Source organism: Lissotriton helveticus, chromosome 1_1 (genome assembly GCF_964261635.1).
Source record: "Lissotriton helveticus chromosome 1_1, aLisHel1.1, whole genome shotgun sequence".
Lineage (NCBI taxonomy): Eukaryota > Metazoa > Chordata > Amphibia > Caudata > Salamandridae > Lissotriton > Lissotriton helveticus.
The window spans coordinates 1,447,301,734-1,447,328,756 of record NC_136057.1 but is presented as its reverse complement, the minus strand read 5'-3'; the positions used below and the strand labels follow the sequence as shown (position 1 = coordinate 1,447,328,756).

The window sequence follows — 27,023 nt, the reverse complement described above, 5'->3', positions numbered from 1 at the left end:
ATGTCCAAGAACAATAAAGAATTCTATGTCACTAAAGCAAAAGTTACTACTTGTGTAACGATATATCTGTAAGAGACATTAGTTAGTGATAGATTCCTTACCTTAGGATATCCCCAGGCGTCAGACTGGATCCGGAAACTTTTGCGTAGCAGTACACTTGCGCGTCGGTAGGCGTCGCCTGCGGCTCCGCGTCTGTCGTCGGCGCCGGGATGACGTCACCGGAGTACTTAGAAGCCGCCCTCGCGCGCTGACGTCAGTTCTTATACACAGCTTTTCCACGCCAGAAAACGCAGACCCATGATAAAAACCAACACTGGTGCCATAAAAACTAGGGCCCTGAAAGGGGATGACCTTAACCCTAGATATCGGTTGGCAGAACAGGGAGGATGGGTAGGGCGGTAAGGAATCTAATACTAACTACTGTTTCTTACAGATATATCGTTACCGAAGGTAAGTAACTTGTGCATCTGAAAGAAACAGGTCAGTATTAGATTCCTTACCTTAGAATAGATACCCCAGCAATACCAACCCCGGTGGTGGGTCTGCGAACCCATGATCACACCAGAAAGTCCTGGAGAACGGAACGGCAGAAAAAGCCATCTCCGGACTTGGCTGTCCAGGCAGTAGTGTCTTGCGAACGTGTGCAGCGAGTCCCACGTAGCTGCCTGACAGATGTCCTGCAAGGGGACTCCCCGGCCCAGGGCAGTAGTAGCCGCCGTGGCCCATGTGGAATGGACACAAAGCCCCACAGGAGGCTCATTTCGAGCCAAAGAGTAACAAGCCTTGATGCACAAGACGACCCATCGAGAAATGGTTCCTTTGTGCACCGCCCGTCCCTTCTTAGCGACCACGTAACCAACAAAGAGTTGGTCATCCACCCGGAACTGGCGAGTGCGATCCAGATAGAATGAGAGCGCACGTTTTGGGTCCAGACGGTGGAGCCTCTCTTCCGCTTTCGAGGGATGCGGAGGCGGAAAGAAGGTAGGCAAAGTGATGGAGTGCCCGATGTGGAAGGCTGTGACTACCTTGGGCAGGAAAGAGGGTCGCGTCCGCAACACAACTTTGTCCGGATGGACTGAAAGGAAAGGAGTTTTAGAAGAAAGGGCCTGGAGCTCACTCACTCTCCTGGCAGAGGTGATGGCAACCAGGAAGGCGGTCTTCTGAGTAAGAAGGCGAAGAGGACAGTTATGAAGTGGCTCAAAGGGAGCGCACATCAGATAAGTTCGAATAAGGTTAAAGTCCCACTGAGGTATCACGAAAGGAACTGGAGGAAACATTTGGGTAATGCCCTTCAAAAACCTATTTACAACTGGGGACTTGAACAAAGAGGGCTGATCAGGTAGCTTTAAGAAGGCGGAAATGGCTGAGAGGTAGCCCTTCAGAGTGCCCAGAGCAGAGCCCTGCTGGGCAAGAGAAAGAAGAAAGAGGAGAACCTCTGAAAGAGGGGCAGAAAGGGGATCCACAGCCTTTGCTGTGCACCATGCCACAAACTTGTTCCACCTGCAGGCGTATACCGATTTTGTAGAGGGACGCCTGGCTGCCAGAATGACATCACAGACTTCGGGAGGCAAGTCAAATGTCCTCAACTGCCACCGCTCAATCTCCACGCATGTAAGTGGAGACTGGACAGGTTCGGGTGGAGGACGGTCACCTGCTGCTGCGACAGAAGGTCCTCCTGAAGGGGCAGACGAATCGGGGGATTGACAGACATGCTGGGTAGCTCGGGATACCAGAACCTCCGTGCCCAGTCCGGAGCCACAACGATGACTTGGGCCCGGTTGCGCCTGATCTTTTTCAGCACTCTGGGTAGAAGTGGTATAGGCAGAAAGGCGTACAACAGACCGCAACTCCACCCGCGACGAAAAGCGTCTCAGAGCGAGTGCCGCCTTGGAAATTCCAACGAACAGAACTGATGACATTGCGCGTTCTCTTCTGTGGCGAATAGATCTAACCAAGGCTCTCCCCACTGCTGAAAGAGGCCTTGCGCCACATCCGAGTTCATACGCCATTCGTGATCCATCATGCAGCGATGGCTGAGTTAGTCCGCCCTAGCGTTCAGGGAACCTGCCAGGTGTTGAACCACCAGGGTCACACCCTGATGTTCAGCCATTGCCAGAGGCGCAGAGCCTCCTGGCATAGGGTCCACGACCCCACCCGGCCCTGTTTGTTGCAGTACCACATGGCGGTGGTGTTGTCCGTGAACACCTGCACTACACTCCCCCGAATAGAGGGGAGGAATGCCTTCAGTGCAAGTCGGATCGCCCGCAGCTCCAGAAGGTTGATATGGAGCCGGGACTCCACCTGAGACCAGAGGCCTATGGTCGCGATGCACCAATTCAATTCAATTTCAACTTTATTCGGTTTCCATAATTTATAAAAAAAAAAAACATAAAAGTACATAAAAATACATTATTCACACATTTCAGTTCATTAAAAGTATAAGGCGATTTAGCGAGTTCTTTAACAGGTAAAATGCAAGGTATCTAATATTACGATTTCATCAAAAGGTAAAAATGTCTGTGCAAATAGCTTTGTGCAGGTATTTAACAGAGATGCTTTATACAAAATTTAAGAAAACAGGCTATACTTTTTGCATGTAATTCATTTTCTAGGTACTGGAGCACCAGAAAAGCTGGGCGACACCCTCGTATACCCAATACTCTCATTAGAGGAACAATCCACCGCCTACGAGGTGTAATATAACATTTACAAAAAAATAAAACATGAATAGAGGATTGTGCGATTGTGCAGAGATGGTATCACAGGGACAGGTGGTTAAGGTCGTAGACCAGTCATTCTGCATTGGAAAAGATATCAGTCGGTGAAATATATTGAACCTAAACCGAGTCAACAGGAATTTTTCGTACTGGTTTAAATTATACAAAAGGTATGGTTGAATGCTAAAAGTAGTCTGAGCTAGTAGAAGATGTTGCACCGAAGATTTCCCTATTTCGTTTGCAAGTCGCAGCTGGCCCAAATGTGTTAAGCATGCCTTTTTTAGTTCTTTTCTCGGGATCTCAGCTATAGTTTTTGGCTCGGTAAAAAATCGGTCAAGCCCTAGATCAACAAAGAATGCTTTGACGTATGCCAACCATTTAAACTTTTCCATGTTGTCTAAAGACATGCAATCCTGTACGAGTGATCTTGTTAGCTCGCATTGATCCGTGGACCAGATCCGGCGCCATAACATGATTATTTGTATTTTTACTATGTCCGATAGATAATCCAACCCCAATTCAAGATGGCATCCATATGTTGTGGTACTCTTAGGAACTGCGAGTAAGTACCCTAGGAAAGTATTTTCTACTTTCTGTAGCTGGTCAACATTTGCATATCCCCAGACCCCTGAGCCATAGGTTGCCACGCTTGTACATTTTGCCTGATAGATTTTTAACATTTCTAATGGAGATCTCTTTCCCAATTTCTGTGCAAATGCTACTAATGCCGTGGTAGCCCTCAGGAATAACAATTTTTTTGAGTTGACGGCCTCTGACCATTTGGACTTGTTATCAATTAAGATCCCTAAATAGGGGTAGGTTGTTGTGTGTTCTAACGGAACATTGTTAACAAATATGAGTTTAAATTTCCTTGGTCATGAGCTGGCATGCATCACAAAGGTCTTTTTTATGTTCACTTTAAGATTCAGGCTGGTCATGAACGTGCAATATTTATCTAGGACCCGCTGCAGCTGTAAAGGAGTTCTGGCAAGAATTACTGCGTCATCGGCATATAATAACGCTGGAATTTGACGACATCCTATTGTGGGCAGATCTTTGCTTCCTTCAAGCATTGCCACCTCGAGCCCATTTGTGTAGAGAGTGAATAGGAAGGGGGCCAGAACACAACCTTGTCTGACCCCCCTCTCTACCCGAAAGGGTTCTGTTAGCTCTCCTTTTGTGCCATACCTAACTCGCGCTGTGGCTCCTGTATACAGTTCTCTTAAAAAGTTCACCAATGAGAGATCTACTCCCAGTTCTAAAATGATTGACCACAGTTTTGAATGGCTGACGCAGTAAAAAGCTGCGGTCAAATCCACATATACCAAGTGTAGGAAACCCGCCTTTGCTTGGACATATTTTCCTGTGAGAAGAGTTAAATTCAGGGCCTGGTCAACTGTCCCTAGTCCCTCCCGAAACCCGTATTGCAAATCCGAGATTATTTTCCGGTCCATTGTCCATTCCTGGAGTCGTTCAAGGAGGATGCGACCAGCCACCTTTCCAAGCGAGTCCAGGAGTGAAATCGGCCGGTAACACGATGGACTATTTCTATCGCCCTTCTTATATATTGGGACTAGTATTGAGGTAGACGAGGATTCTAATAATCCAACCTCTTTGGCGGCTATAAGCACTCTGGTAAGGATCGGGGACCATAGATCTAAGCTGTGCTTGAAGAAATCAACTGGGACCCCATCGGGCCCCGGTGCTTTCCCCGATTTTGATGCTTTTATCGCGTTTGCTACCTCATTATGTGTAAAGTTTAAACAAATTGGATATTCTACTTGCCTCAAAGTCTGTGCCATTTCCTCACTTTGTTCTTGTTATGTTCCCTGTTCCTTTTCCAGAGCAAATATATTTGAAAAGTGATTCACCCATGTTTTGGCGTCTATGGCTACATCTATCTTGGGAGTTTCAGTTGTTTCATAGAGAAAAGGGGATCTAACTATTCACCAGAAAGTTAAACTGTCCTTTTATGAAGTTGACTCCTAAATCGTCTCTTATCTCCCTTTTCCGAGATTTTAGAGCTAGTGCATATACCTTCCTAAGTCTATTGATCTCTTCCGTGTTTCCTCCTCCCTCCCCTCAACTCCTTTTCCTCTACTAGCGCTTGGACGCCTTCGGGCAGCAGTCGCGCTTTATAAAACCCCTTCACTTCACTTCACTTCACTTCCTTGTCCCGATTTTTCTCGCTTGGGGCCTTTTTTAATAGTGAGTAAGTTTTTGTACATTTAGAGTTAAACCAGCCATTTTTAGTCTTTCTACTATTTGTCTGCTTTCGGGTTAACTCTTTCTCTATGTTTTGCACAATAACACTAACTTGACAGTATTTCTTCCGATGTGGCCTCGGGGTCGAGGCAATTTTCAGTAGAGGGCAAGGTTTGCTTAACTATTTTAATCGTTGTAGCTTCCTGATCAATTTTAGCCCATTTTAATGTGAAACCATTTAATCTGTCTAAATTTAAGGCTTGCTGGTCAAGTAAATTCAAATACTTTATCTCTTCCGTATTTGTAGGCACAGACAGGACAAGACTAATGGGGAAATGATCACTCAATGCGTTAGTGATAGTTTCGAAGGTATAAATAGTCGGTGCTATGCTAAATGAAACTAGGATGAAATCTATTAAGCTTTTTAATCCTCTCCCATTAAATGTTGGTGTAAATAAAACTGACGGGGTCGCTAGTTCGTTTGCAAATCCTAGCTCCATTTCAAGCAGAACCTCGTTCATTTGATTACCCATAATTGTATGGGTAAAATGCGTTAGGCTATTCTCCTCATCTTCATAAATACCACAGTTATTAGTAGAACTGTTTTTGCACAGATTTAAATTAAAATCACCGCCCCAAATTAATGCAATCGAATTTTTCATATATTTTAATCGTAGTTCTTGCAATAAAAAGGAAACCTGATTTAATACATCCATTATGTCAGTTGAATTCAAATTGTTATAAAAATTTACTAAAATGTAAATAGACCGCTTGGTTACTTGCAACATCAGAATCTGGTAATTTGTTCCCATCTTTATTGGAACTATTTCCTCTAAGGCCAATGTATTCGATATATATGTTATTAGACCACCCTTAGATCTTCCCGAACTTGATGCTATAGCCGCTGAAAAATATGTCTTGTAACCCACTAAGTGGATTGGGGACTTCAGCCAAGTTTCTTGAATACAAATTATATTATACTTCCTCGCTAGCTCAAACCATTTCTCGTCATGAAGTTTCGAAGAAAGTCCTGCTATGTTCCAGAAAATAATATGGAGTTGCAAAACAGATAATTTAGGTAGTTCACCCGTAATATATAAGGATGGGTCATGATTTATTTGGTGATTTATTTGAGCTGTTTTTGAGGCGCCATTATCTATTTTTGATACGTCATCCGTATCCAGTAGGCCAAAAATATTGGGATCTGAGATTTGAACTGGATTCCCTATGGTTGGCATTGCAGGTGATTGCGTGATGCACCAGAAGGATGCAAGAGGCCATCAACCCCAGAAGCTGCAGCGTCAACCTGACCGAGACTCGGGATAAAGGCTGTAAGATCGGAATCAGAGCCTGAATATCCAGAACCCGCTGTTCGGGAGGATAAACCCGAAACTGCGCAGAGTCTAGAACTGCTCCGATGAAGAGGAGCTTTTGAGAGGGACACAGGTGCGACTTCGGCACATTGATAGAGAACCCCAGCAGGTGCAGGAGGTCGCCGTAGTCTGGAGGTGGTTGACGACTGTCTGGGGCGAGCCCGCCTTCAACAACCAGTCGTCGAGGTAGGGGAAGACTGACACCCATAACCTGCGCAGATGAGCTGCGACCACCGCCATCACTTTCGTGAACACCCGTGGGGTGCTGGTAAGGCCAAAGGGGAGCACGGTAAACTGAAAGTGCTTGTGGCCTACCGTGAACCGCAGGTAGCGCCGGCAGGACGGGGATGTGGAAATAAGCATTGTGCAAGTCCAACGCTACCATCCAGTCTCCTGGGTCCAGGGCAGCTAAGACCTGAGCCAGTGTCAGCATCTTGGACCTCTCCTTCCGGAGGAAGCCGTTGACGTTCGCAGGTCCAAGATAGGGCGTAGGCCCCCTTTGCCCTTCTTGGGAACCAGAAAGTAGTGGGAGTAACAACCACACCCTACTTCTGGCCCAGGAACGTGCTCGATGGCCCCCTTGGCCAAGAGGGCCGTAACTTCCTCTTGCAGAATTTGCAAGTGATCCCCCGACACGCGGTGGTATTGCGGCGACATGGCTGGAGGGGTCGCCTCGAAGGGGAGGGAGTAGCCCCTTCGGACGATTTGCAGCACCCACCTGTCCGATGTGATGTCGCGCCAGTGGAGGAGGTGATGGCGAACCCTGCACCCCACTGGCGTCTCGTGGGCCTGAAAGCTCGGACTAGGAAGGCTTTGAGGCGGATGCTGCGGTGGTGGATGTGGACTGGCCGCGCCATGGTCCCCGGCCCCCACCACGGCGGTTACCACGTCCGCCACCGCGCTGGATGTTAGTCTGCGGACCTTGGCTGGCAGGACGTGTGGGGCCGCCCCTTCCTTGGCCACAAAAGGGGCAAAAGGCAGCAGATTGCTGGCACGGGCTGACAGGCCCAAGGACTTGGCCGTAGCCCTGGAGTCCTTAAAGCGCTCAAGCGCACTGTCCGCCTTGTCGCCAAAGAGGTGACGGCCATCAAACGGCATGTCCATAGGGTGTTTTGGACATCAGCCAAAAAGTTGGCGGACCTCAGCCAGGCGTGGCGTCTAATCGCCACCGTCATTGCCATCGCTCTACCCAGCGAGTCCGTGGTATCCAGTCCACATCTGATGGAGTCCCGTGCCGCATCTCGACCCTCCGAAAGGGCCTGGGCGAGTTTAGTCCGGGTCTCCTCCGGACATTGTGGCAGCACGTCCGCGACCGTGTACCACAGAGAGTGGGTATAACGGCCCAAGAGGTACACGGTGTTGACTGACCGCAACCCCAAACTCAGGGAGGAGAACATCTTCTTGCCATATTGTTCGTGCCTCTTGGATTCCCGATCAGGGGGGAGCCGTCGGGAATGCGGTCTGGGAGTTAGAGGCCTGTATGACCAGGCTCTCGGGGGTGGGGTGGGTGGACAGGAAGCAAGGGTCGCCCGGAGCCAGGCGAGTCTGGCCACATTCCTATCTATAGGAGGACCTGTAGCGGTCCTGGACCAGGTGCCCAGAAGAACGTCAGACAAGGGCCTCATTAAACGGCAACAGAGGCTCCGAAGAGCTTGCTTGCTGTTTAAGGACCTCCGTGAGGAGGTTAGTCCTGACGGTCGCGACAGGGAGCTCAAGGGATAAGGCCTTGGCCGCCCGCGTCAACACCACACTATAGGCTGGCCCCTCCTCCATAGCCACGGTAGGAGGGGAGACAAAACCAGTGTCTGGCGAAGTGTCCAGACCACTGGCGTCCCCAGGCTCACCTGTCCAGTCCTGATAAGACTGGCACTCCCGTGCCAGAGGGTCTTCAGACCCCTCCCAATCCTCCTCGCCACCCATCTCCTGGTATGCAGGGTCAAATGATGGGGCAGGATCATAGAAGTAAAAATCTCCCATCGGCGTTAAAAGCGGCGTCGAGCGACGCCGGACCCGGATCGAGGGGGGGATTGGGGACGGCGTCTGCCGTGGTCGGCGCCGGGGGCGAACTCCTAGCAGCCAGCGCCATCTTAAGGTCGACCGGCGACGACCCGGATCCGGGCCCAGATCCGTCAGAGCCCTGCGGCGTCGGGACCTAAGTCGCCGACGGCGCCGGGGCTGAAGCACCCGGCCCGCTTGGGCTCCCAGTCGGGGCCGCTGGGCCCGAAGGCGCCGCGGAACCCAACGGAGGACTAAGCAACCTCATGGCCGAGAGGAAGGCTTCAATCTCCTCCGGCGTCGCGTTCTGCCCAGGGACCGAAGGGTATGGAGCAGGCCACGACGCCTGCCGATCCGCGTGGGTGGTGTCACCCGAACCCCCGGCTGCGTCACGTGAGCGCCGGGGGGAGTCGGATGAGCGGTCGTCTCTTCGACTTCTTGTGTCTCTTACCTGAGGACTTGGAGCTCGAGAAGTGGTGTCGACCCTCCGAGCCGTGATGACTCCGGCTCCGCGAGCGGTCCCTCGACCTCCTTCCGGACCGGAACCTCGAACGGCCCAGGGCCGACTGCCGGAGCTCGAGGCACTTGCAGGACCGCTCCCACCTAGCCTTCGACGTCAAGGCCCGGCAGTCGGGGCACGACTTGTCATCGTGGTCGGGCCTCAGGCAATGAAGACACCGGCAATGGGGGTCGGTAACCGACATCAGTCGGTTGCAGTCAACGCAGGGTTTAAACCCGGGCATCCCTACCGGCACCGTCGGAGTCGTTCGACTTCGAAAAATAGGATCAAAAAGATCAAAAAGGTTAGTCAAAAAATGACTAAAGGGTACCACTGTTCCCGGATCGTTGCTTGCTGGCGCGGAAAAAGAGGAGCTGGCGTCAGCGCACGAGGGCGGCGTCTAAGTACTGCGGCAACGTCATCCCGGCGCCAACGACTGACGCGGAGCTGCAGACGATGCCTACCGACGCGAAAGGGTACTGCTACGCAAAAGTTTCCGGATCCAGTCTGACGCCTGGGGGTATTCTAAGGTAAGGAATCTAATACTAACCTGTTTCTTTCAGATATGGTTAAACAAAAAAAACACCAAATTATGCGAATCAAATAAGGCAGGGAAGAGCCTTGCTTCGTACTTATTTATTTTTTTAACTTTTTTATTTACTTGAGTTTTATATAGCGCTGGCTAGACCCAGAGGTATCAGAGCGCTTTACACGAGGAGAGTTACATAGGTTACAAGTTACACATTGTTACAGAAGGTACACCAATTACAAGTTACATCCGTTGGATTCATGGCGTGTAGAAGGGTAAGGGGGTAATGTAAAAGGGAGATGGGGAGGGAGATCATGCGGAGCATAGGCACAAGGATAAACAAAGCAGGCAGGGGAGAGAGATTCAGGGGAGAGAGGAAAGGAATAGGGGAGGCAAGCAAAGACTGAAGGAGGGAAGAGTTGGGGGAGGGGGTAGTAGACAGTGAGGAGACAAGGAAGTAACTGTGTCTGATGTCCGACTGGGTGGGAGACGGCTCCCCAGGGAAAAGGGATCATTTCCAGTCTTCCATTATGTTTGATTCCCTTGTCGCAGTGGACTCTGTCAGCGGGGTCTCTGAGACTTCAGGGCATAAATGCTGGATCCCTCCCTAACAAGGGGAGAGGAGTGCTTTGTTCATGGGCACACTTAGAAGAATGAAGGAGGGAAGAGGAGGGGGTAGAAAACCCAGCGTGAACACAGTGACCGACTTCCAGCAGGGTAGAAGACGGTTCCCAGTTGTAAGGGGATCAATCCCAATCCTCCACTATGTGTGACTCCCTTGTCAGTGTGGACTCTCAAAAGAGTCTCTGAGACTCCAGGGCAAAAAATGCTGGATCCATCCCCAACAAGGGGAGTAGGAGTGCTTTCAACAAGGGCATACTTACGAGGGACATTATAGGGAGTAAGTTTAAACTGCAGAAAAACACAATTCAGAATAATACAGATCGGGCAGGGCTAGTTCACTCCGACCAGACAAAATTGCAGACATTTTTAAAGACTTCTAAAGCACCATAGACAGCAGAAATCAAGATCTTGACGGCACTAAGAAACGTGACTACCTAGACAAATGCATGCTTTCCGTACTGACAGACCAAGAGCAAGCAGAGCTCAACAACCCGATCACTGCCTCTGAAATAGATATCGCAATTAAGACCCTAAATCTTGGGAAAGCCCCCGGTCCTGATGGGTTTAATGCAAAGTTTTACCAATGCTTTTCATCAGTCCTAACCCTCCCTCTACTAAATTTATACCACGAATTCTGTACCTCTGGTCAAGTGAATGTGACGCCTGCAGAAGCCATTATAGCAGTAATCCCCAAAGAAGGGAAAGACCAATACTTCCAAAAAATTGCAGACTAATATCCCTAATTAACCTAGATTGCAAAATATAAGCTATGATCCTTGCTAAACGAAAATTTTTTAATCAAAACTCATCAACCCCTCACAAGTCGGATTCCTAAAGAACAGACTTCCTAGTGACAATACACGCATCAAGTCTCATGTTTTGGAGAAGGCCAAACTTACTGACTCCCCAACAGTTGCTATTACCTTGGACGCGGAAAAGGCCTTCGATAAAGTAGACTGGTCCTATTTGGACGCGGCTTTAGGCAAATTCAACTTGGGAGAGAAGTTTACGCGTATGGTAATGGCACTTTATCACAATCCCTCGGCCAAAGTTCAAGCGGGTGGCTGCCTATCGTCCTCCTTCAAGCTGGAACAGGGAACTAGACAAGGCTGCCCCATTTCCCCCTCTCTATTTCTACTTGCAATCAAACCCTTTTTCTACCATCTTAGGATAACAATCAGATCACAGGGATTTGTTTTGATGATTGCACAGTCAAAATCACAGCCTACGCTGATGATGTTTCAGTGGTTTCTGAAAATGCGGAGTCTGCCATACCGGCTCTAATGTCCTCAATAGGAGATTTTGCAAATGTTTCTGGGTATAAATTAAATAAGGACAAGACCGAAGTAAAACTTTTGAACAACCATGGCAGTAAAGAAATTATTCTGTGGCAACCTAAATGCTTCAAGTACCTGGGCCTGGATTTCGAAAAAGATCTCATCACCACCTTAAAAACCAACAAGAACTCCCTCTATAAGAAAATCTCTACTCTGTTTGATGGCTGGTCCCCAAAAGTCTTGTCCTAGTGGGGTAGGGATGAGACATTAAAAATGAAGATCACCCCCCTTGTCAACTACTTAGCCAGCATGCTTCCAATTATACTATCAAATGATTTCTTGAATAAAATCTATAAACTCTTTAACATGTTCCTATGGCAAGGCAAGAAACCCAGGATATCATTGAATAAACTCCAATTATCCAAAGATAAAGGTGGACTGGGTCTCCCGAACTTTAGGAACTACCAAACGGCATATCTTTGTAAACAAGGTTCCAACTGGATAATCCCCCAAACAGACTATACTCCAGTCTGGTTGGACATAGAAATGTCACTCACAAACGGCATGCCTCTAACTGCTCTATTAACAGTGGATGTTTCCGCTTTTCCCCCACTCAAAATATATTTTGCTTAACACTAAAAGAGCCCTGTTGCGTCTGGACATATTCTCCAAAAATAAAATCAACAAGTCCAAGCTGACCTCCTTATGGCATAACCCGAGCCTAAAGATAGATGGGAGGACACTATATTGGGAACACTGGTCTAAAAATGGAATAAATCTAGTAAAAAATCTCTACAAAGGCACCTTACCGTTGCCTTTTTCCGACCTTCAGAACCGTTACTAACTTGCACCGCTAGATTTTTACAAATTCCTAAAACTAAAATCTCTTCTCACACTGCGCTCCATCAAACCCTGTGACCCCTCGATAGTCCCCAAGAGGTCCCAGCTAGTAAAATCTGGACACAGTGTCTCAGATATACAAACTTCTTTCTCCCAATCCCCGCAAATAGCAAAAAAATGTGAAGCGAAATGGGAATCTGAACTTAACTCCAGTAACATCCCATTTGAGTGGGAGAAAATTAATTTGACAACATTCTTGAACAAAATATCACCCATACTTTCACAAACCAAACTAATGTTAATAAATAGGACATATTTTCACCCGAGAACATTTTTAAACTTAAGCTCAGCGATAGCCCCACATGCTGGAATTGTAAATCCCACGTTGGCAGCTTGGCCCAAATGCTCTTTTTTTGTCCGAATTTACAATCATATTGGGATATTAACAACAAATACATAAATAAGACCTTTAACATCCTCCCTCCAAGATAATTTTCCTATATTCTACTAGGAGTATTGGCTCCTAGGATCAAAGACTTGCAGGATCGCTACTTATTAGACCTTATGCTCACTTTAGCATGTAAAGGTCTCCTGAGTAAATGGAAAAACGTTAGTGAAGTATCTTTTAGAGAGTGGCAGGAATGGCTTTCCTCCCTAAGAGGAGCAGACAACTAATCCCTCCATACCTCCCCTTGGGGTAAAGCCCACAAGAAACTGTGGAAATTCCTTGACGCCTCCAATTCATCTTATGACCCCCCATGAACACCTTCATTTTTGCCTCAGATTGTAAGGCCTTCTGTACTCCTCTATTGTAACGTACCACTGTCAATCCTAATGTGAAGTATGTTTTTGCTTGGTCACCTGTATACTATTGCGAGTAATATCCGCCGTGAATGCCCTTCTTAGAACTTGAGCATGTATTATTACAACGGTTATTATTGTCTTATTATTATTATTTTATTTGTTAACATGAATATTATGGTCATTGTTGTTAACCTTATCATGTAACAACTTTCTTATATGGGTATATAGATGCTGTTTTAATATTTGCTGTACTATTGTAATTAGTTCCCCTGTCATTTTGTTTCTTTATTTGTTTGCTTGTTTTATATATTTCAATAAAAATGATTTGAAATAAAAAAAAAGTGTAAGATGTTCTAGGGACATTGGACGCTGCTTGGGTGGTATGTTGGAGGGGGGGCGGGGGGGGGGGGGTAGCTGTATGTTCCAGGCAGTAACCATATTGGATAATTTGTCTTACCCACTTGTCTGTTGTGATGGAGTTCCAGACAGGTAGGAACTGTAATAATCTTCCCCCGACTGGAGTGGAATGGTCTGGGGGAGCAGACGGACGTCACTGTTTAGCAGCAGGGGAGGAGTGAGTGCTATTGTTACCTCGGCCTCTCCCTTTGTAATTGCTTCTCTAACCTCCCCTAAAATATCCTCTGTTGGGGGATGTTTGGGTGGTGTTTTTAAACGAAGATGAGGTGTCTGTACCCACGTTTTTGGAGGTTACTCTATAAAAGGAGCGACGAAAGGAGCCACATGGGTGTGGAGACTGCAGTGCTCCCATGGACTTGGCAGTCTCTGTCTTTTTTCATCTTTTCAAGAGCTGTGTCCACAGCTGGTCCAAAAAGTTGTTCTTGATTGAACGGCTGATTTACAATGGTTGTCTGGACCTCTTGCTTAAAGCCTGAAAAGCGTAGCCAGGCATGCTGTCTGAGTAGTACACTAGTATTAATGGACCTAGAGGCAGTGTCTGCTGCATTAAGGGCACATTTCGTTGAGGCGTTTGTTATTAGTTTGCCCTCTTGAATTAGATCATTTGCTTGAGTTTTGTGTTGGTCAGGCAAATGCTGTAATAGGGTTTCCAGCTGGTCATAGTGGTCCCTATCATATTTAGCCAGCAGTGCTTGAGTGTTGGCTATGCACCAGTGATTGGCCGCCTGCTCAGCTACCCTTTTGCCAGATGCATCAAGTAAATTAGATTCTTTATTCAGAGGTGGTGCATCCCTGGAGGTTTGTGAGTTAGCGCGCTTTCTAGTGTTCGAAACTACTAGTGAATCTAAAGGCAGCTGTCCTTTGATGTACGCAGGGTCGTCGGGGGCAGGTGTATTTTTTTTTTATCGATTCTAGGATAAAGAATCTTGGCTCGTACAGGATCTTTGAATATGTCAGGGGCATGCTTAATGACCCCTTTAATCATTGGTAATATTTGTACAGTTTTTGGGACTGTTCAAATGTATCTAGAAGGAAATACTCCTCTTTTGTGTCTGAGTGCATGTGCACACCATGAAAAACAGCCGCCCCATTGATTAGTTGTCCAAAACCAATATTGTCTGGGGGAGATGGTTTTGTTTGGTATGGTAGGAGGCTTGGGAGGTGTGGTGGATATATTGGGTAGTTGAAATCCCAGTCGTCTTGTGGTGGGTTGTTTGGATCCGTGAATGGGTCATTAGGGTCTCCCCCTACCCCTAAGTCATCATCATCATCATCATCTTGTGGTGTAGAAGTTACAGGTAGAGGTGGTGTAACCGGTTTAGGGAGAGGAAGGGGATTAGAAGGAAGGACAGGAGAAGGAGGCATAGGTGAAGTAACAGAGTCCTCCTTCACAGGCACTGGAGGGGTGTTTGCTGTGTCTAACTTACTCTTCATGCATGGCACAGCTGTGACATGTCCTGTTTTAGGATTAATGTAGCTCTTTTTCTGTTTGGGATTGACAGGATCCGGATAAAAAAGTTCCTCTTCCTCGATAACCTCTTTCGGCGCCGTCCTTTTCGGTTCTGAGCGGGGCTGAGTTTTGTGCTCTTTGGCCTTAGGAGGCGTGGTAGAATCCTTTGCTTGTTTTTCGGTTCCAAAGGCTTGGGTTTTGGAGCCAAAGTGTGATCTTTAGGCTTGGAAATGTTCGAAGCCGGTTTATCCATGGGCCTTGAGGTGTTAGGGCCGGTATGTCTTTCGGCATAGGAGTCGGAGCAGACTTTGGAGCCAAGTGTTCTTTTGGCTTCGGTACCGAAGGTGCCGGTGGGACTATTACATGCGGTTTGCTCGTTCCCGAGCTACCGGAAGGCTTGTCTTTCTTCTTCGGAGCCGGGCCCGGAGGAGGGGCTTCTGAAGAGTGCTTTCGGTCGCGACTGGGGCCAGACGAAGTCTTGACCAGTGCCTTCTGTTTTGGCAGTGGGGTTGGGGCAGGGGCAGTAGTACTCACTCGTTGATCAGAAGTGATGGGGTCGTCAGAGTCTTCTGCCTCTGACACAATTTCCAGATCTTAAGAATCTTCTTCTGGGACATCTGGGCCTTCCTCGAAGATGTCCACTGGTTCCGGAGCTGATCTCTGCGCCATGATGTGTCGTCGAGCCAGACGATCTTGAATAGTTTTCTTCGATCGAAAAGAGGCGCAGGCTTGGCAGCTGGACGCGTCGTGTTCTGGCAAATGGCACAGGTTACAGACCTTATGATGGTCACTGTGTGGGAACTTTGCCCCACACTGGGGGCATTTTTTGAACAGCTTCCTTTCCATAAGCCGTAAGCCTTAACGGCGTTGATAGGCCCAGCGGCCCGCGTCGACGACTGGAATCGAGCAAATAAAAGGCGCGAAGATTTCGATGTTCAAAGTCAATCCGAAGAGTTTGAGAAAGTTCTGCGTGTCGAAAAAGTTTGAAGATAACGTTTCGAACCAGTGCACAAAAGTTGCATACGAACCCAATGGCGGGAAAAAACAATCTAAGGATGGAGTCAATGCCCATGCACACTATCGTCCAAGGGAGGAATCACCTAGATCGTGACTACAAAGACTTCTTCCAAGACAACAACAAGGTGCAAGCATCCAAGCCCAACACCAGTTGGCGATCTAATGCAAAGTATGTGATCTGCAGCTCATAAGCCTTGAACCTAAGTTTCCCTTCCTGAATGAGGTCATGAGCCTTGGACTTATGTTCATCAGGCAGATATTGCATCAGCTGCTCTAGCTCATCATAAGGAGCTCTGTCATATCTTGCCAAGAGTGCTTGTGTGTTAGCTATATGCCAATGATTGGCTGCTTGTGTTGCTACCCTCTTGCCTGAGGCATATACTAATTTAGATTCCTTGTCGGGAGGCAGATTGTCTCCCGTTTACTTCGAATTTGCTTGTTTCACTGTATTTGAAACCACTAACTAATCTAGCGGAATCTGACCTCTAATAAAAATGGGGTCTGTAGGAGCCGCCTTTTATTTTTTGTCCACTCTAGGTGTGAGTATCCTAGCACACACTGGATCTTTGAACACCTCATCTGCATGTTTTAACATACCCATGAGCACAGGCAGGGTATGTGTAGTTTTTTGTGATGCACTTAGTCTCAAATAGGAAATCTTCATCAAGAGGCTCCTGATGGAGTTGCACTCCATTGATACTGTGCAGCTCTATTAAGCAATTATGAAAAACCCCGCATTGTCATCTGGAGGAGAAGGCCTAGATGGGTATAGATCTAGATCATTATGGTTATTAGGATCCGTGTTAAAATCTACCAAGGGGTCTGAAGCATAATCTTGTGGTACATCCCCGTGTGCGTCATCATCTAGATCCCGATCTCCATCAGCCTGCTGAAGTGAAGATTGTGGCTGAGGGGAATTTGTGGCTGATATAAGGTTAGGGTCAATAGTTGGAGGAGGCGAGGAAGGGGAAAGAGCTGGAGGAGAAGTATTAGTCCCCATATTCTTTCTCTTTAGAGGGATATGGTATGATTCCTCAACTTCTGTTTTTCTTTTCTGTGGAAGTTTTGCAGAAAGGTGTCCTGTTTTTGGGTTAATAACCAGTTCCTTTTGTTTGACGTCCGTGTTAGCGTGTGGAAAGTCCAAGCAAAGCTCCTTGAATGGAGATGGAACCGACTTTTCCCTTGGGCCTAAATTTTCGACGTCGAAGATTTTGGTGTCGAAGTTTTTGAAGCAGAGGATTTTGGTGCAGAGGATTTTGGCTTCGGTGATTTTGGATCAGAAGTGTGTTTTGGTGCCTAACGTTTGCAGGGATCAGTTGGCTTATGTTTCGGTGCCGAAATCTTGGTTTCGGGCCCTGAAGAAGGTCGACTCGGTGTCTAGCCCGAAGGCAGGGCGTTGGAAACTTTATCTCGGTGCTGACCTTGACCCGAAGACGGAGGAGGGACCGGAGCCTTTTTAAATGGTACTTTTGGGGGCAGAGGAGTATCTTTACTCAGGGTATGCAGACCGGGTGTGATGACTTCCTCGATGTCGGAGTCTTCCTCTGATACGTCAATTTGTTGTTCCTCTTCTGCCTCAGCATCATGTGCTTCGAGGATCTCTTGGTCAACATCTTCTCTGTACAGGTCTGGATTGGAGTCCTTGTAGTCTTTTTGTGGATACATCTCGTGACGTCGAGCCCAACGGTCACAGAGCGTCTTTTTCGATCAGAAGGATCGGCAGGCTTCGCAGTTGTCTCCGTTGTGTTCAGGCGATAAACACAAATTGCACACGTCGTGAAGATCTGTGTGGGGGTACTTGGAGTGGCACCCAGGGCAGAAGTGGAATGGAGCGCGTTCCATCTCCTGCAAATTCGGTCAAAGCGGCTAGGCCCAAGGGCATCACACTAGGTTTTCCGAGCGGTGTTGTTTAATAGTTTTGATACGCAAGGCAGGAATACGCAATCGAGAAACAATACTGTCGAGGGTAGTGGATTGCGCACTGAGGGGAACCTAGGAACAGTGTTGAACCGGAGCACAGCAACTCACGTCTGAACCCAATGTCAGAAAAAAGCAATCTAACAATTGAGTCTATGCCTATGCGCACGATCATCGAAAGGAGGAGTCAGTCACCTTGTGACTGGAAAGAATTCTTCGAATATAAACAAAGAGCTAACATCCGGGCCCAACACCAGATGGCGTTCTATGCATAGCATGCATCTACAGCTCACATGCCTCGAAGTACAAGTTACTTACCTTTGGTAACGATGCATCTGGTAGAGACGATTCTAGCCGCAGATTCCTTAACGTAGAATTATCCCCAGGCGCGAGACTGGATCCGGAAATGTTTTCTTTTCTCAGCGTCTCTGAGCGCCGGGGGCAGCACCGCGTGACTCCACCCGGACATCGTCAGTGGGCGGGACGTCAGCGAGGTCACATAAGTCCCACCCCGGTGCACTGACACCAGTTTTCTTCTGAGAACTTTTCCGTGCCACAATGCGGAGCCATCACAAACCAAAAACTGTGAGAATATGGGAACAGTGTGCGAAACAGCAGACAAACAAAAAGGAAGGAAGCGAATGGAGGGGAAAAGCCCATTCAGGAACGTGCCAGGCACCATGGCACCAAAAGTAATAGAAGGGAATAGCAGTCACAGCCGCTGCAAAATAACCCCGCAAACAATACAACAGTCCCCTGGAAATTGGAAAAGCATATGAAAAACTGTCTAGCAGACGAAGAAGCCTGCAACCAGAGTCCATTAACGGGGAAAGACAGAGGAGCAACGACAATTCATCCCAAGACAACACCACTAGGGTGAGTCGCGTCCCCTGAAAGGAGCCAAGGCGGAGGCCCAGCCAGGAGACCAACTTGGAGGACTGCCCATGAGCTAGAAACTCCAAACAAGGAAAAAGTAGAAGGCACCCCACTGGAAGCACGAGAGTAGGGGCGCAAGATCCCCCATGAACCTGCCAGTTCCGTACCAGAAAGAAGGAATGGATGCAAACCCCCCAACAAGCATCCCGCTAGGGAGGAGTGAAAGATGCCACTCGCAAAAGACACGGTACCCAGAGGCAGGCGAGTGCGGAAGAGCAAGCTAAAGGCTCTCGCAGAATGGGGAGGAAGGGTGGGTCGTGAAGGAATCTGCGGCTAGAATCTTCTCTACCAGATACATCGTTACCAAAGGTAAGTAACTTGTACATCTGATAGACTACTAGCCGCAGATTCCTTAACGTAGAATAGATACCGTAGCCATACCCACAGGGGAGGAGGGTCTGCGAGAGGGCCCCACCAGTCTGGACATAACAGAGGGTCCCATAGGGGACGAATCCGACGGACAGGGCGAGGAAGTGGGACCACTACATTCAGAACACCACCGATCCCAAGGGGGATGCGGAAAGAAGAAAGGAAGAGGAAACCCGTTCACACTCCGCAGAGGAAACAAGAGCAAGGCAAGAGGAGGCCGAAGCACCCCAAGCCTACATCAGGCAACAAAAACCTCAATCCAGGGCCAAGACTAGGAAGAAGATCCACCCAGAGGCGCCAAGGAGACAGGGCTGAAAAAGGGCAAGTCCCCCCTCAACAGGAACACATCCTGCGAAGAGGGCAGCTGATCCCACCACAGGTAGAAGTCAATAGACCAGACAGAACAGCGCCTACAGCAATGAAGCAGGCGGAAGCAGAAAGAGCAGCCCGGGGACACCACGGAAGACTGGGCAGGTTGCGCCTGAAAGAGGGAGGAACAGAAATCCATCTCAGCTCCCAAGATAGAGAGCCAGAAGGCAAAGAAGGCCGCAAACACACCTCAGGAAGGGGTCCGTTCACACAACACAAAAATAAGTTTAACAGGAGCGATGACGCCAGGCCACAGACGGCAGGGCAGACCAGGCTACCAGCACAGCGACCCGAGAGAAGTGTACCCCGAGGCGCCGCCAAAGGCATTTCGACCACCTAGAAGGGAAATGCACCTGCAACGTACTTAAACGCCAGGGAGAGCAGAGACCCAAAGGCGACCACAACTCCCAAGCACAGAACAAGCTATATAACAGCTACCGCTACCCCACCCGGGGTATGTATGTCCCAAGACATGGGAACCCTCTTAGGAAGAAACTTACGCAGCAGAGGACAACAAATAGAACAGCGGGAAGGCTTGTCAAGCAGCCAAGAGTAAACGACAGAAGGCCTAATCTCAGGGCCAATCTGGTACAGATAATCCAAGCAAAAAGACAGCAAAAAAAGGGGCCGCCAGCAGCCAACAGAGCCACAGTCCCAATGAAAGAGGACTCGTAGGCACATGAAACACACAGATAACACAACTGGGGTGACCCGCTGCAATGAAAGAACAGCGCCCAAGAACCAGAGCAACCTACAGATCACGGAGGGGAGGGGAAGGAGGAGGAGAAGGAGGAAGCAGCCCCGCCAAGGACCTCTGGATGGCAGAGTCTGCCGGCGCATGGATCAACAGAGTGCCATCGAAGGGAAGATCCACCAGCCGTTCCCGAACATTTTCCGGGAACACACTGTCCCAGAGCCAAGCATGGCGGCGAAGGGCAACCGAAGACGCCATGGCACGAGCAAGCACCTTCGAAATGTCCAGAGTGGAGCGAAGAACAAACGCCTCCAGCTCCAGGCCATCTAAAGCGAGGTGCCGCAAGTCAACACGAGCACCCTCCTGAGAAGCTGCAGATCCAAAGGACTCCACCGAGTTCCACAAGCAAGAGGTGGCCGTCGCCAACACACAAGGTGTTAAGGGCCCGCAGAGCCTCACTGGTCGAAGCGAACATATTGCGCCCCCAAGAATCCAGCCAACGGGCCTCCCGTGATGGTGGAGACAATAGCGACGGAAGGGAGGGAAAGGCGGTCCGCAAAAGGGGCCCTCTGGCAGAGGGGTGGAGGGAAAGGCACACCAGGTCACGCGGTCCTGGAAGGTGCTGGTGCAGAAGGTGTTGGGGCACCGGATCCCCGTGGTGGGCACCCCCAAGCTCCCATCAGAGAAGAACAGAGCAAACCCTCAAAGGGAAGCAGAAGGTTCCTTTCACCAGAGCCCTGGTGAAGAACCTTCAAAAGATGATCCACGGGAAAATGAGCAGCCAGATCACCCATGCGCAGAATTCCCACAGCCGTGAAAACAGCGTGAGCGAAGGCCGCACCCGCCTCCGTGGGGCCCTGCGGTGGGGAAAGCAGCTCCTCTGTCAGCGACGGCTGCAAGCTAAGGCGGCCATCCCCATAGCCAATCTGAGTGGGGAAAGGCCAGGTCCTGAAGGGAGAAAGAAGCGCAGAGGAATGGGAGACCTGTGGATCCTCTGGCGAAAACTTCGGCCGCAGTGACGGTGATATCCCAGGAGGGGAAGGAGGAGGAGGAGCCAGCGAGGCCAGCAGAGCCACTGCATATGCCTCCATATGGGCTCTCTATGCCCCCTCACCGGGGGACGATATGCGGCCCGCATCACAAGCGGAGAGCCGACGCCCCCAACAGGCCGGAAACCAGCACTCGGGGACAAACTGCAACACATACTGACAGGTGAGCAACGCTCTTGCGGCACAGGTGAGGGATGAGGGCGACTGTGATGACTACCGCTTCGAAAACCTTCTGCAGACCCTGATCGAGGTAACAAAGCTGACCTGGACATGCGAGCAGAGAGAAGCTTAATCCGGCGTTCCCACTGCGACTTTGGCTTCAACCGTTGGCACGCCTCGCAGTCAGTGGAGCCATGATCTTCCCCCAAAAACCACATGCAAATGAGGTGAGGGTCCGTCGCCGACATCAGGCGCCCACAAGATGAACACGTTTTAAAGCCCGAAGGCATCCGCACACTGTTCCCACAAGTCACTACACAATAGTGAAAGGAAAGGCCCAAACAGGCCCAGAGCACAAACCGGATCTGCGTTGCACGCGGAAAAGGAAAAAACTGATGTCCGCGCGCTGGGGTGGGGCTTATGTGACATCGCTGACGCCACACCCGCAGACGTCAGGGCGGAGTCACGCGGTGCTGCCCCGACAAGCAGAGATGCTGGCAAAAGAACAATTTTCCGGATCCAGTCTCTTCTCACGCCTGGGGATAATTCTACGTTAAGGAATCTGCGGCTAGTAGTCTATCAGATCTTCCATTTTCTCGGATTGAGGCAGATTATTGCTACTGAGTCAGAACTGGAACACAGGATGATGGCTAAAGTGTTTGTGAGAGCTTGAGGGGCTGCAGCCCCGGTATTTCGGCTCTGATCCAACCCTTGCCCTCCCGCACCCCCTTCTCCTGAACCAAACACCGCATAAAGCACATGTACAATTGGCTAATACCAAATTGGCTCATTAATCTACTTATAAGTCCCTAGAATATGGAACAAGAGGTACCCAGGGCTAGTAAGTTGAAAGCCACCAGTGGACTGCAGCACTCTACTCTGCCACTACTGCTGTCCGTGACAACGTGAATCCAGGTCTACCACTGCAGCCTTGTCAAGGTTAAACCTGCCAACTTGACAAGGCAAGATAAACCCTGTGTCAATGTTAAATCCTTCCTTTTTAATATTAGTAAGTTACCCAGAGGAAAGGCCTTGGTTGCCTACCAGGCAGGGTGTTCAGTATAAAAATGAAAGGCATATTCCTTTTAAGCTTAAACTGACGGTGAAAACACAACATTTTTGTTTTCACTGTAGCAAGGCCAGGGGGTCCCATTGGCTAACAGAGTTCCACCGCACTAAGTGCTAAATTCCATTTGGGACCACCAAAGATATTACTCTAATGTATCTAATTAATCGCTATATTAAACCCAACCCATTGCTCAGCTCAGATTTAAGATAACATTTAATAGAAAGGTAGTCTTTCAGGTCTATCTGCAGCAATTGTCACCCAACACACAATGCTGCCCCCCCCGCTATAAGTGTCAAGTGCTCCGAGTAACCGGGACCAAGGAACCGCTAAAGGGATATGGTCTGACCTCCAGGACTGGTAGTTGTGCAAGCGTTGGCTCAGGAACCGCAACAGCTAATACAAAGATTTATTGTAACTTAAAAGTATTTACTTTTACAATTATACCTTCATGTTTCTTTCAATTTATTTTTGCTGTTTTGGCAAAAGGTTAATATAAAAATACATTCTATTTTTATAAATTGGACTTCGGTATCACGTTTCTTACTTACCTTTTGTTCTGATACTTTTAAATGCTTTACACTTACTCCTATGACTAAGCCCGACTGCTCTTTACCATAACTACCCAGGACTAAGTTAAAGAGCTTGTTAAAGACACCAAACTGGACTGATCGAGATTATGACATTACCTGGTGAAGTCTTACAACATCATTGCGTAATTCAATTTCCTAAAGAAGCATAACCACATACGAGGAGCTGGAAATAGGCATGGATACTGGACCGTTGTAGCCTTTCTTATTCTGTTTCTTGGCTACCATATCCTCTCTTGTGTGGTTTATTAGCGAGTCCATAAAAATACATTAAAGCGTTTCTCTTCGTCTTCTTAACCGCTTCGCCCTCATCAGGATTGCATTACAAAACACAATGCCTTTGCTTCTACAATGGGCTAACTTCCCACAAAACTACATACAGAGAGCAAATGTGCACCTGCTGACAGCGTCCACACTCGATGGGGTCGCTGAAGGAGGCGGCCTGGACAATCTGTCATCATGTGCAAATCCAGTTTGGGACAAGGAAGGACCCTTGCCAGTAGTGGAGGTGGGAGTCACAAGCCCAGCTTTGTCCTAAAGGGAAACAAAACAAGTATTTGGAATGAGTAATGTGTCAGTTGAGAAATTGCCCTGAATCATGCTCCATAATTAATGCAAAATAATCACAACGTTCTAAAAACTGATTCTGATGGAAAGAGAGCCCCTCATCCCTTACCAAACCCACTTGCACAAAACCCTACACATGCATTACTTCAATGATAGAGGAGCAAAACAAAAGGTGGAGCAGCAATGTTCTACCCGATCTAATCATTAGACTGTGTCCAATGAAACACAAACCTGCGCCAATAGATAAGGCGATACACCTCGGCCCATCTGGTCAAAGGTCTGATTGCTGTTGTCGACACTCCATGCAGACTGGGAGGAATTTGCTGCTGCTGCAGCAGCCTCCTTCTCTTGACGAAGAGTATTTCTCTGAATCTGTTGACGGATGAGAAGCTCTCGAAGTCTCTGACGCTGTAAGTGACGAAAAGTGATGGAGTGGAGAGGTAAAATAAAAATGTTAAAGTATACTTAAAAGTACAAGCAGGGGCAAATCCGTAACACACTTGAATGTCGTTAGTGACCTTACATGAACATTGTCCATGAGGAGTTGCTATTGCAGTCTCACATAATTTAGTCAGTCAGCGTATTTTAAATTGACGGACAAAATGATCAATAAAACCTAGCGGGGCGCTAGCTACAGGAGATGTCACGCACCACCTAAGGAGAGTGATTCAAATGACAGCCAACAGCAACTACATTTCAGGCCATGACAGGTAACTCTTGCAGGAAGTAGTTGCCCATATTAACCCTGAAGCACCAGTGTGGTCTTAGCTGCTACTCAAATGTTGTAAAATGCAATTTGCAGGAGTTGGAAGCATAAAAGTTGTTTTGATTAACAATACAGCAATGTTATTTGAATAATTTGTTTAAAAAGTGGCAAAATCAGAACAGACAATGAGCCAGGCACACGCTGCACCTAGATGGGCAGCAATAGGATGCAGACGTGATCCCAAGACTCCAAGCTTCCAGTCTTAGGATGTGCTGAAAGTCATGAGACTTCACTACTCCAACTTTCTTATCAAGGATTGTACAGCTGCTCCATAATTCAATACTGTGGATATAGTGACCAGACTCCAACGGTCCATTGTCTGAAAATGCATGCAACGCCGTCAAATGAACCATCAAGTGTAGTCCAGCTACCTAGTGAAGGCACAAACATGACTACTCCAACAGAGCAATCAACCTCGTCAGACTGAAAACATGCTGGAAAGGGTCTGGAAGTATAGGACTGAAAGTGTTATCAACTTGCTTGCGTACCCAATAGTACCACGTATTAGATGAGAAAAGCTAAATATTATAAGCACGCTTTCAGATGAACTTTGGCAGAGCAATCTGGGTGTACGCAGAGTCTATCTGGCCGAAATTAAACAGAATACATAAGGATGGATCATTACATCTCCTTCTCCCCACATACTTCACTACTACAACCAACCTAAATATATTGTGCTGCACACTAGACCATTTTTAAGGGCAAGTCAAGAATCACTATCTCGGCTCAGAGAAAAATAAAAAGATTTACAGATTAAAGAGATCAAAATATAGTACATACAAGATTTACACAAAAAAGTTAGTCTATATGGAAATATTACTCATGATGCTTTCTTATCGCTATAGATCCACTTATGCAATTAGCTACTGCATTACAGATTTCAGACAGAGCCGAAGACTGTAAACAATTAAAACCATCAATACACAAGCAAAGGCGAGCATTCCTTAGTAATGGGAGAAGAAATCTAGTTTTTTCTGATTTATACAATGTGCAAAATAATATAAAGTGCATAGTGCTTTGAACGGAGACAATATAAGCCTGTTTGACCACCCTCCTTAGCAAGGAAATGGCAGCAAAAAGTGCACAGTGCATAAAGGGAACCTGGTGAGATAAAATAGAATCTGAGTCTTAATCGAAAAAGATAGATCCAAATGTGCAGGGGCAGGAGGCATACTGGGGTCTCAGATATCGTCATGTTGGTAACTAATACGCCTACTACCCCTGGAACAGTATGCCTCCTTCATAATACCTTTGGCATTCAGGGGAATTCCTTCAGGGTTTTTAAAAAAAGTATTCCAGACCAATCAAATGGTATTTCCCCCTTAAATATTGAAACAAACCATGGAATCTTTATAACATTGTCTAATGTTGGCAGTCTTTAATAACATCACGTTGGCCCATAGGAGCAAAGGGGCACTGCCTATACAATCTCCTATAAATTCTAGGCCAAGATCTGTGTAGCAAAATAGGGTAGGAGTGCTTTTCAGGAGCATCAGTAACCTTTTAATAAATTTATTTTCGATTACTACAAGTTGTTGGCTTTTAGCATAGCCCCAGACTCCAGCTTCATACGTGGCAATAGAGACATTTGGCTCTATAACAGGTAATTAGCTCCTTCACAGGTTTATGTCCCAATTTACAAGCAAAACGGAATAGTTCATCCATCGCCCAACTTGTCTACTGTGCTCTTAAGGTAAAAAGTGGTTCCTATCATAACTGGCTATTTAAAAGATTGCGAAAGTATGAAAAATTACTAACCTTTTCAATCTTTCCCTGCACAGTAAAAGTTTTTGTCTTAGGTCTGCATATCATTGTATAGGATTTAAAAAAAATAACTTTAAAATCAAGTGTAGTCATAAAATCGGTAAAAGCATCAAGAGATTTCTGCAAACTCATAGATGTCCTTGCTAATAAAACCATGTCATCTGCATAAGATAAAAGTGGGACAGTTTTATTGCCAATTTTGGGAAAATCAAGTTCCTTACTTAATAAGAAAACCTCCAACCCATTTGTGAACATTAAAAACAGAAGCGGGCTAGGATGTATCCTTGACCGACTCCCTCTGTACAAATAATTGGGTGTTTTGTTCCCTTTACTGACATATCTTATTTTGCCTGAGGTACGAGCTTGATCTTCTTCAGCACTCTGGGTAGAAGTTGTATAGGCGGAAAGAAGACCGCAACTCCACTCACGACGAAAAGCGAGTGTCGCCTTGGAAATTCCAGGCGCAGACTGCTGACAAGGCACGTTCTCTTCGGTGGCGAATAGATCTAACCAAGGATCTCCCCCCCACTGAAAGAGACCTTGCACCACCTCAGAGTAAAGACGCCATTCGGGATATATCAAGCACTGGCAACTGAGCTTGTCTGCCTTGGCGTTCAGAGAACCTGCCAGGTGTTGAACCACCAGGGACATGCCCTGATGTTCCAGCCACTTCCAGTGACAAAGTGCCTCCTGAAATAGGGTCCACAACCCCATCCGACCTGTTTGTTGCAGTACCACATGGCGGTGGTGTTCAAATGAACACCTGCACTACTCTCACTCTGACAGAAGGAAGGAATGTCTTCAGTCCAAGACGGATCGCCAGAAGGTTGATGTGGAGCCCGGACTCTGCCGGGGACCAGAGGCCTCTGATCTCCGCCTCTCCCATGTGGCCGCCCCACCCTAGAAGTGATGCATCTGTCACTACTGTGAACACTGACTGGGGAAGGGAGAGGGACCAACCTCTGACCCAATCTTGGTTCGTTAACCACCACTGCAATTGATGAGCAGTGCCCTCCGAGATCAGGACGCA

The 27,023-nt window shown here is 47.8% G+C and overlaps 1 protein-coding gene across 9 annotated transcripts in view; it reads right to left on the bottom strand.

Moving 5' to 3' along the window:
* The window catches only part of KMT2D (lysine methyltransferase 2D), a 1,543,965-nt gene that overhangs the window by 506,663 nt on the left and 1,010,279 nt on the right, over positions 1-27,023 (bottom strand). For all 9 annotated transcript variants that reach the window (XM_078685770.1, XM_078685786.1, XM_078685782.1 and 6 more), the window contains 2 exons: positions 23,695-23,871; positions 23,294-23,430 (listed from right to left, as the gene is read on the bottom strand). In XM_078685770.1, the coding sequence (XP_078541896.1) occupies positions 23,294-23,430; positions 23,695-23,871 (314 nt within the window). The remainder of the gene's footprint in view (positions 1-23,293; positions 23,431-23,694; positions 23,872-27,023) is intronic.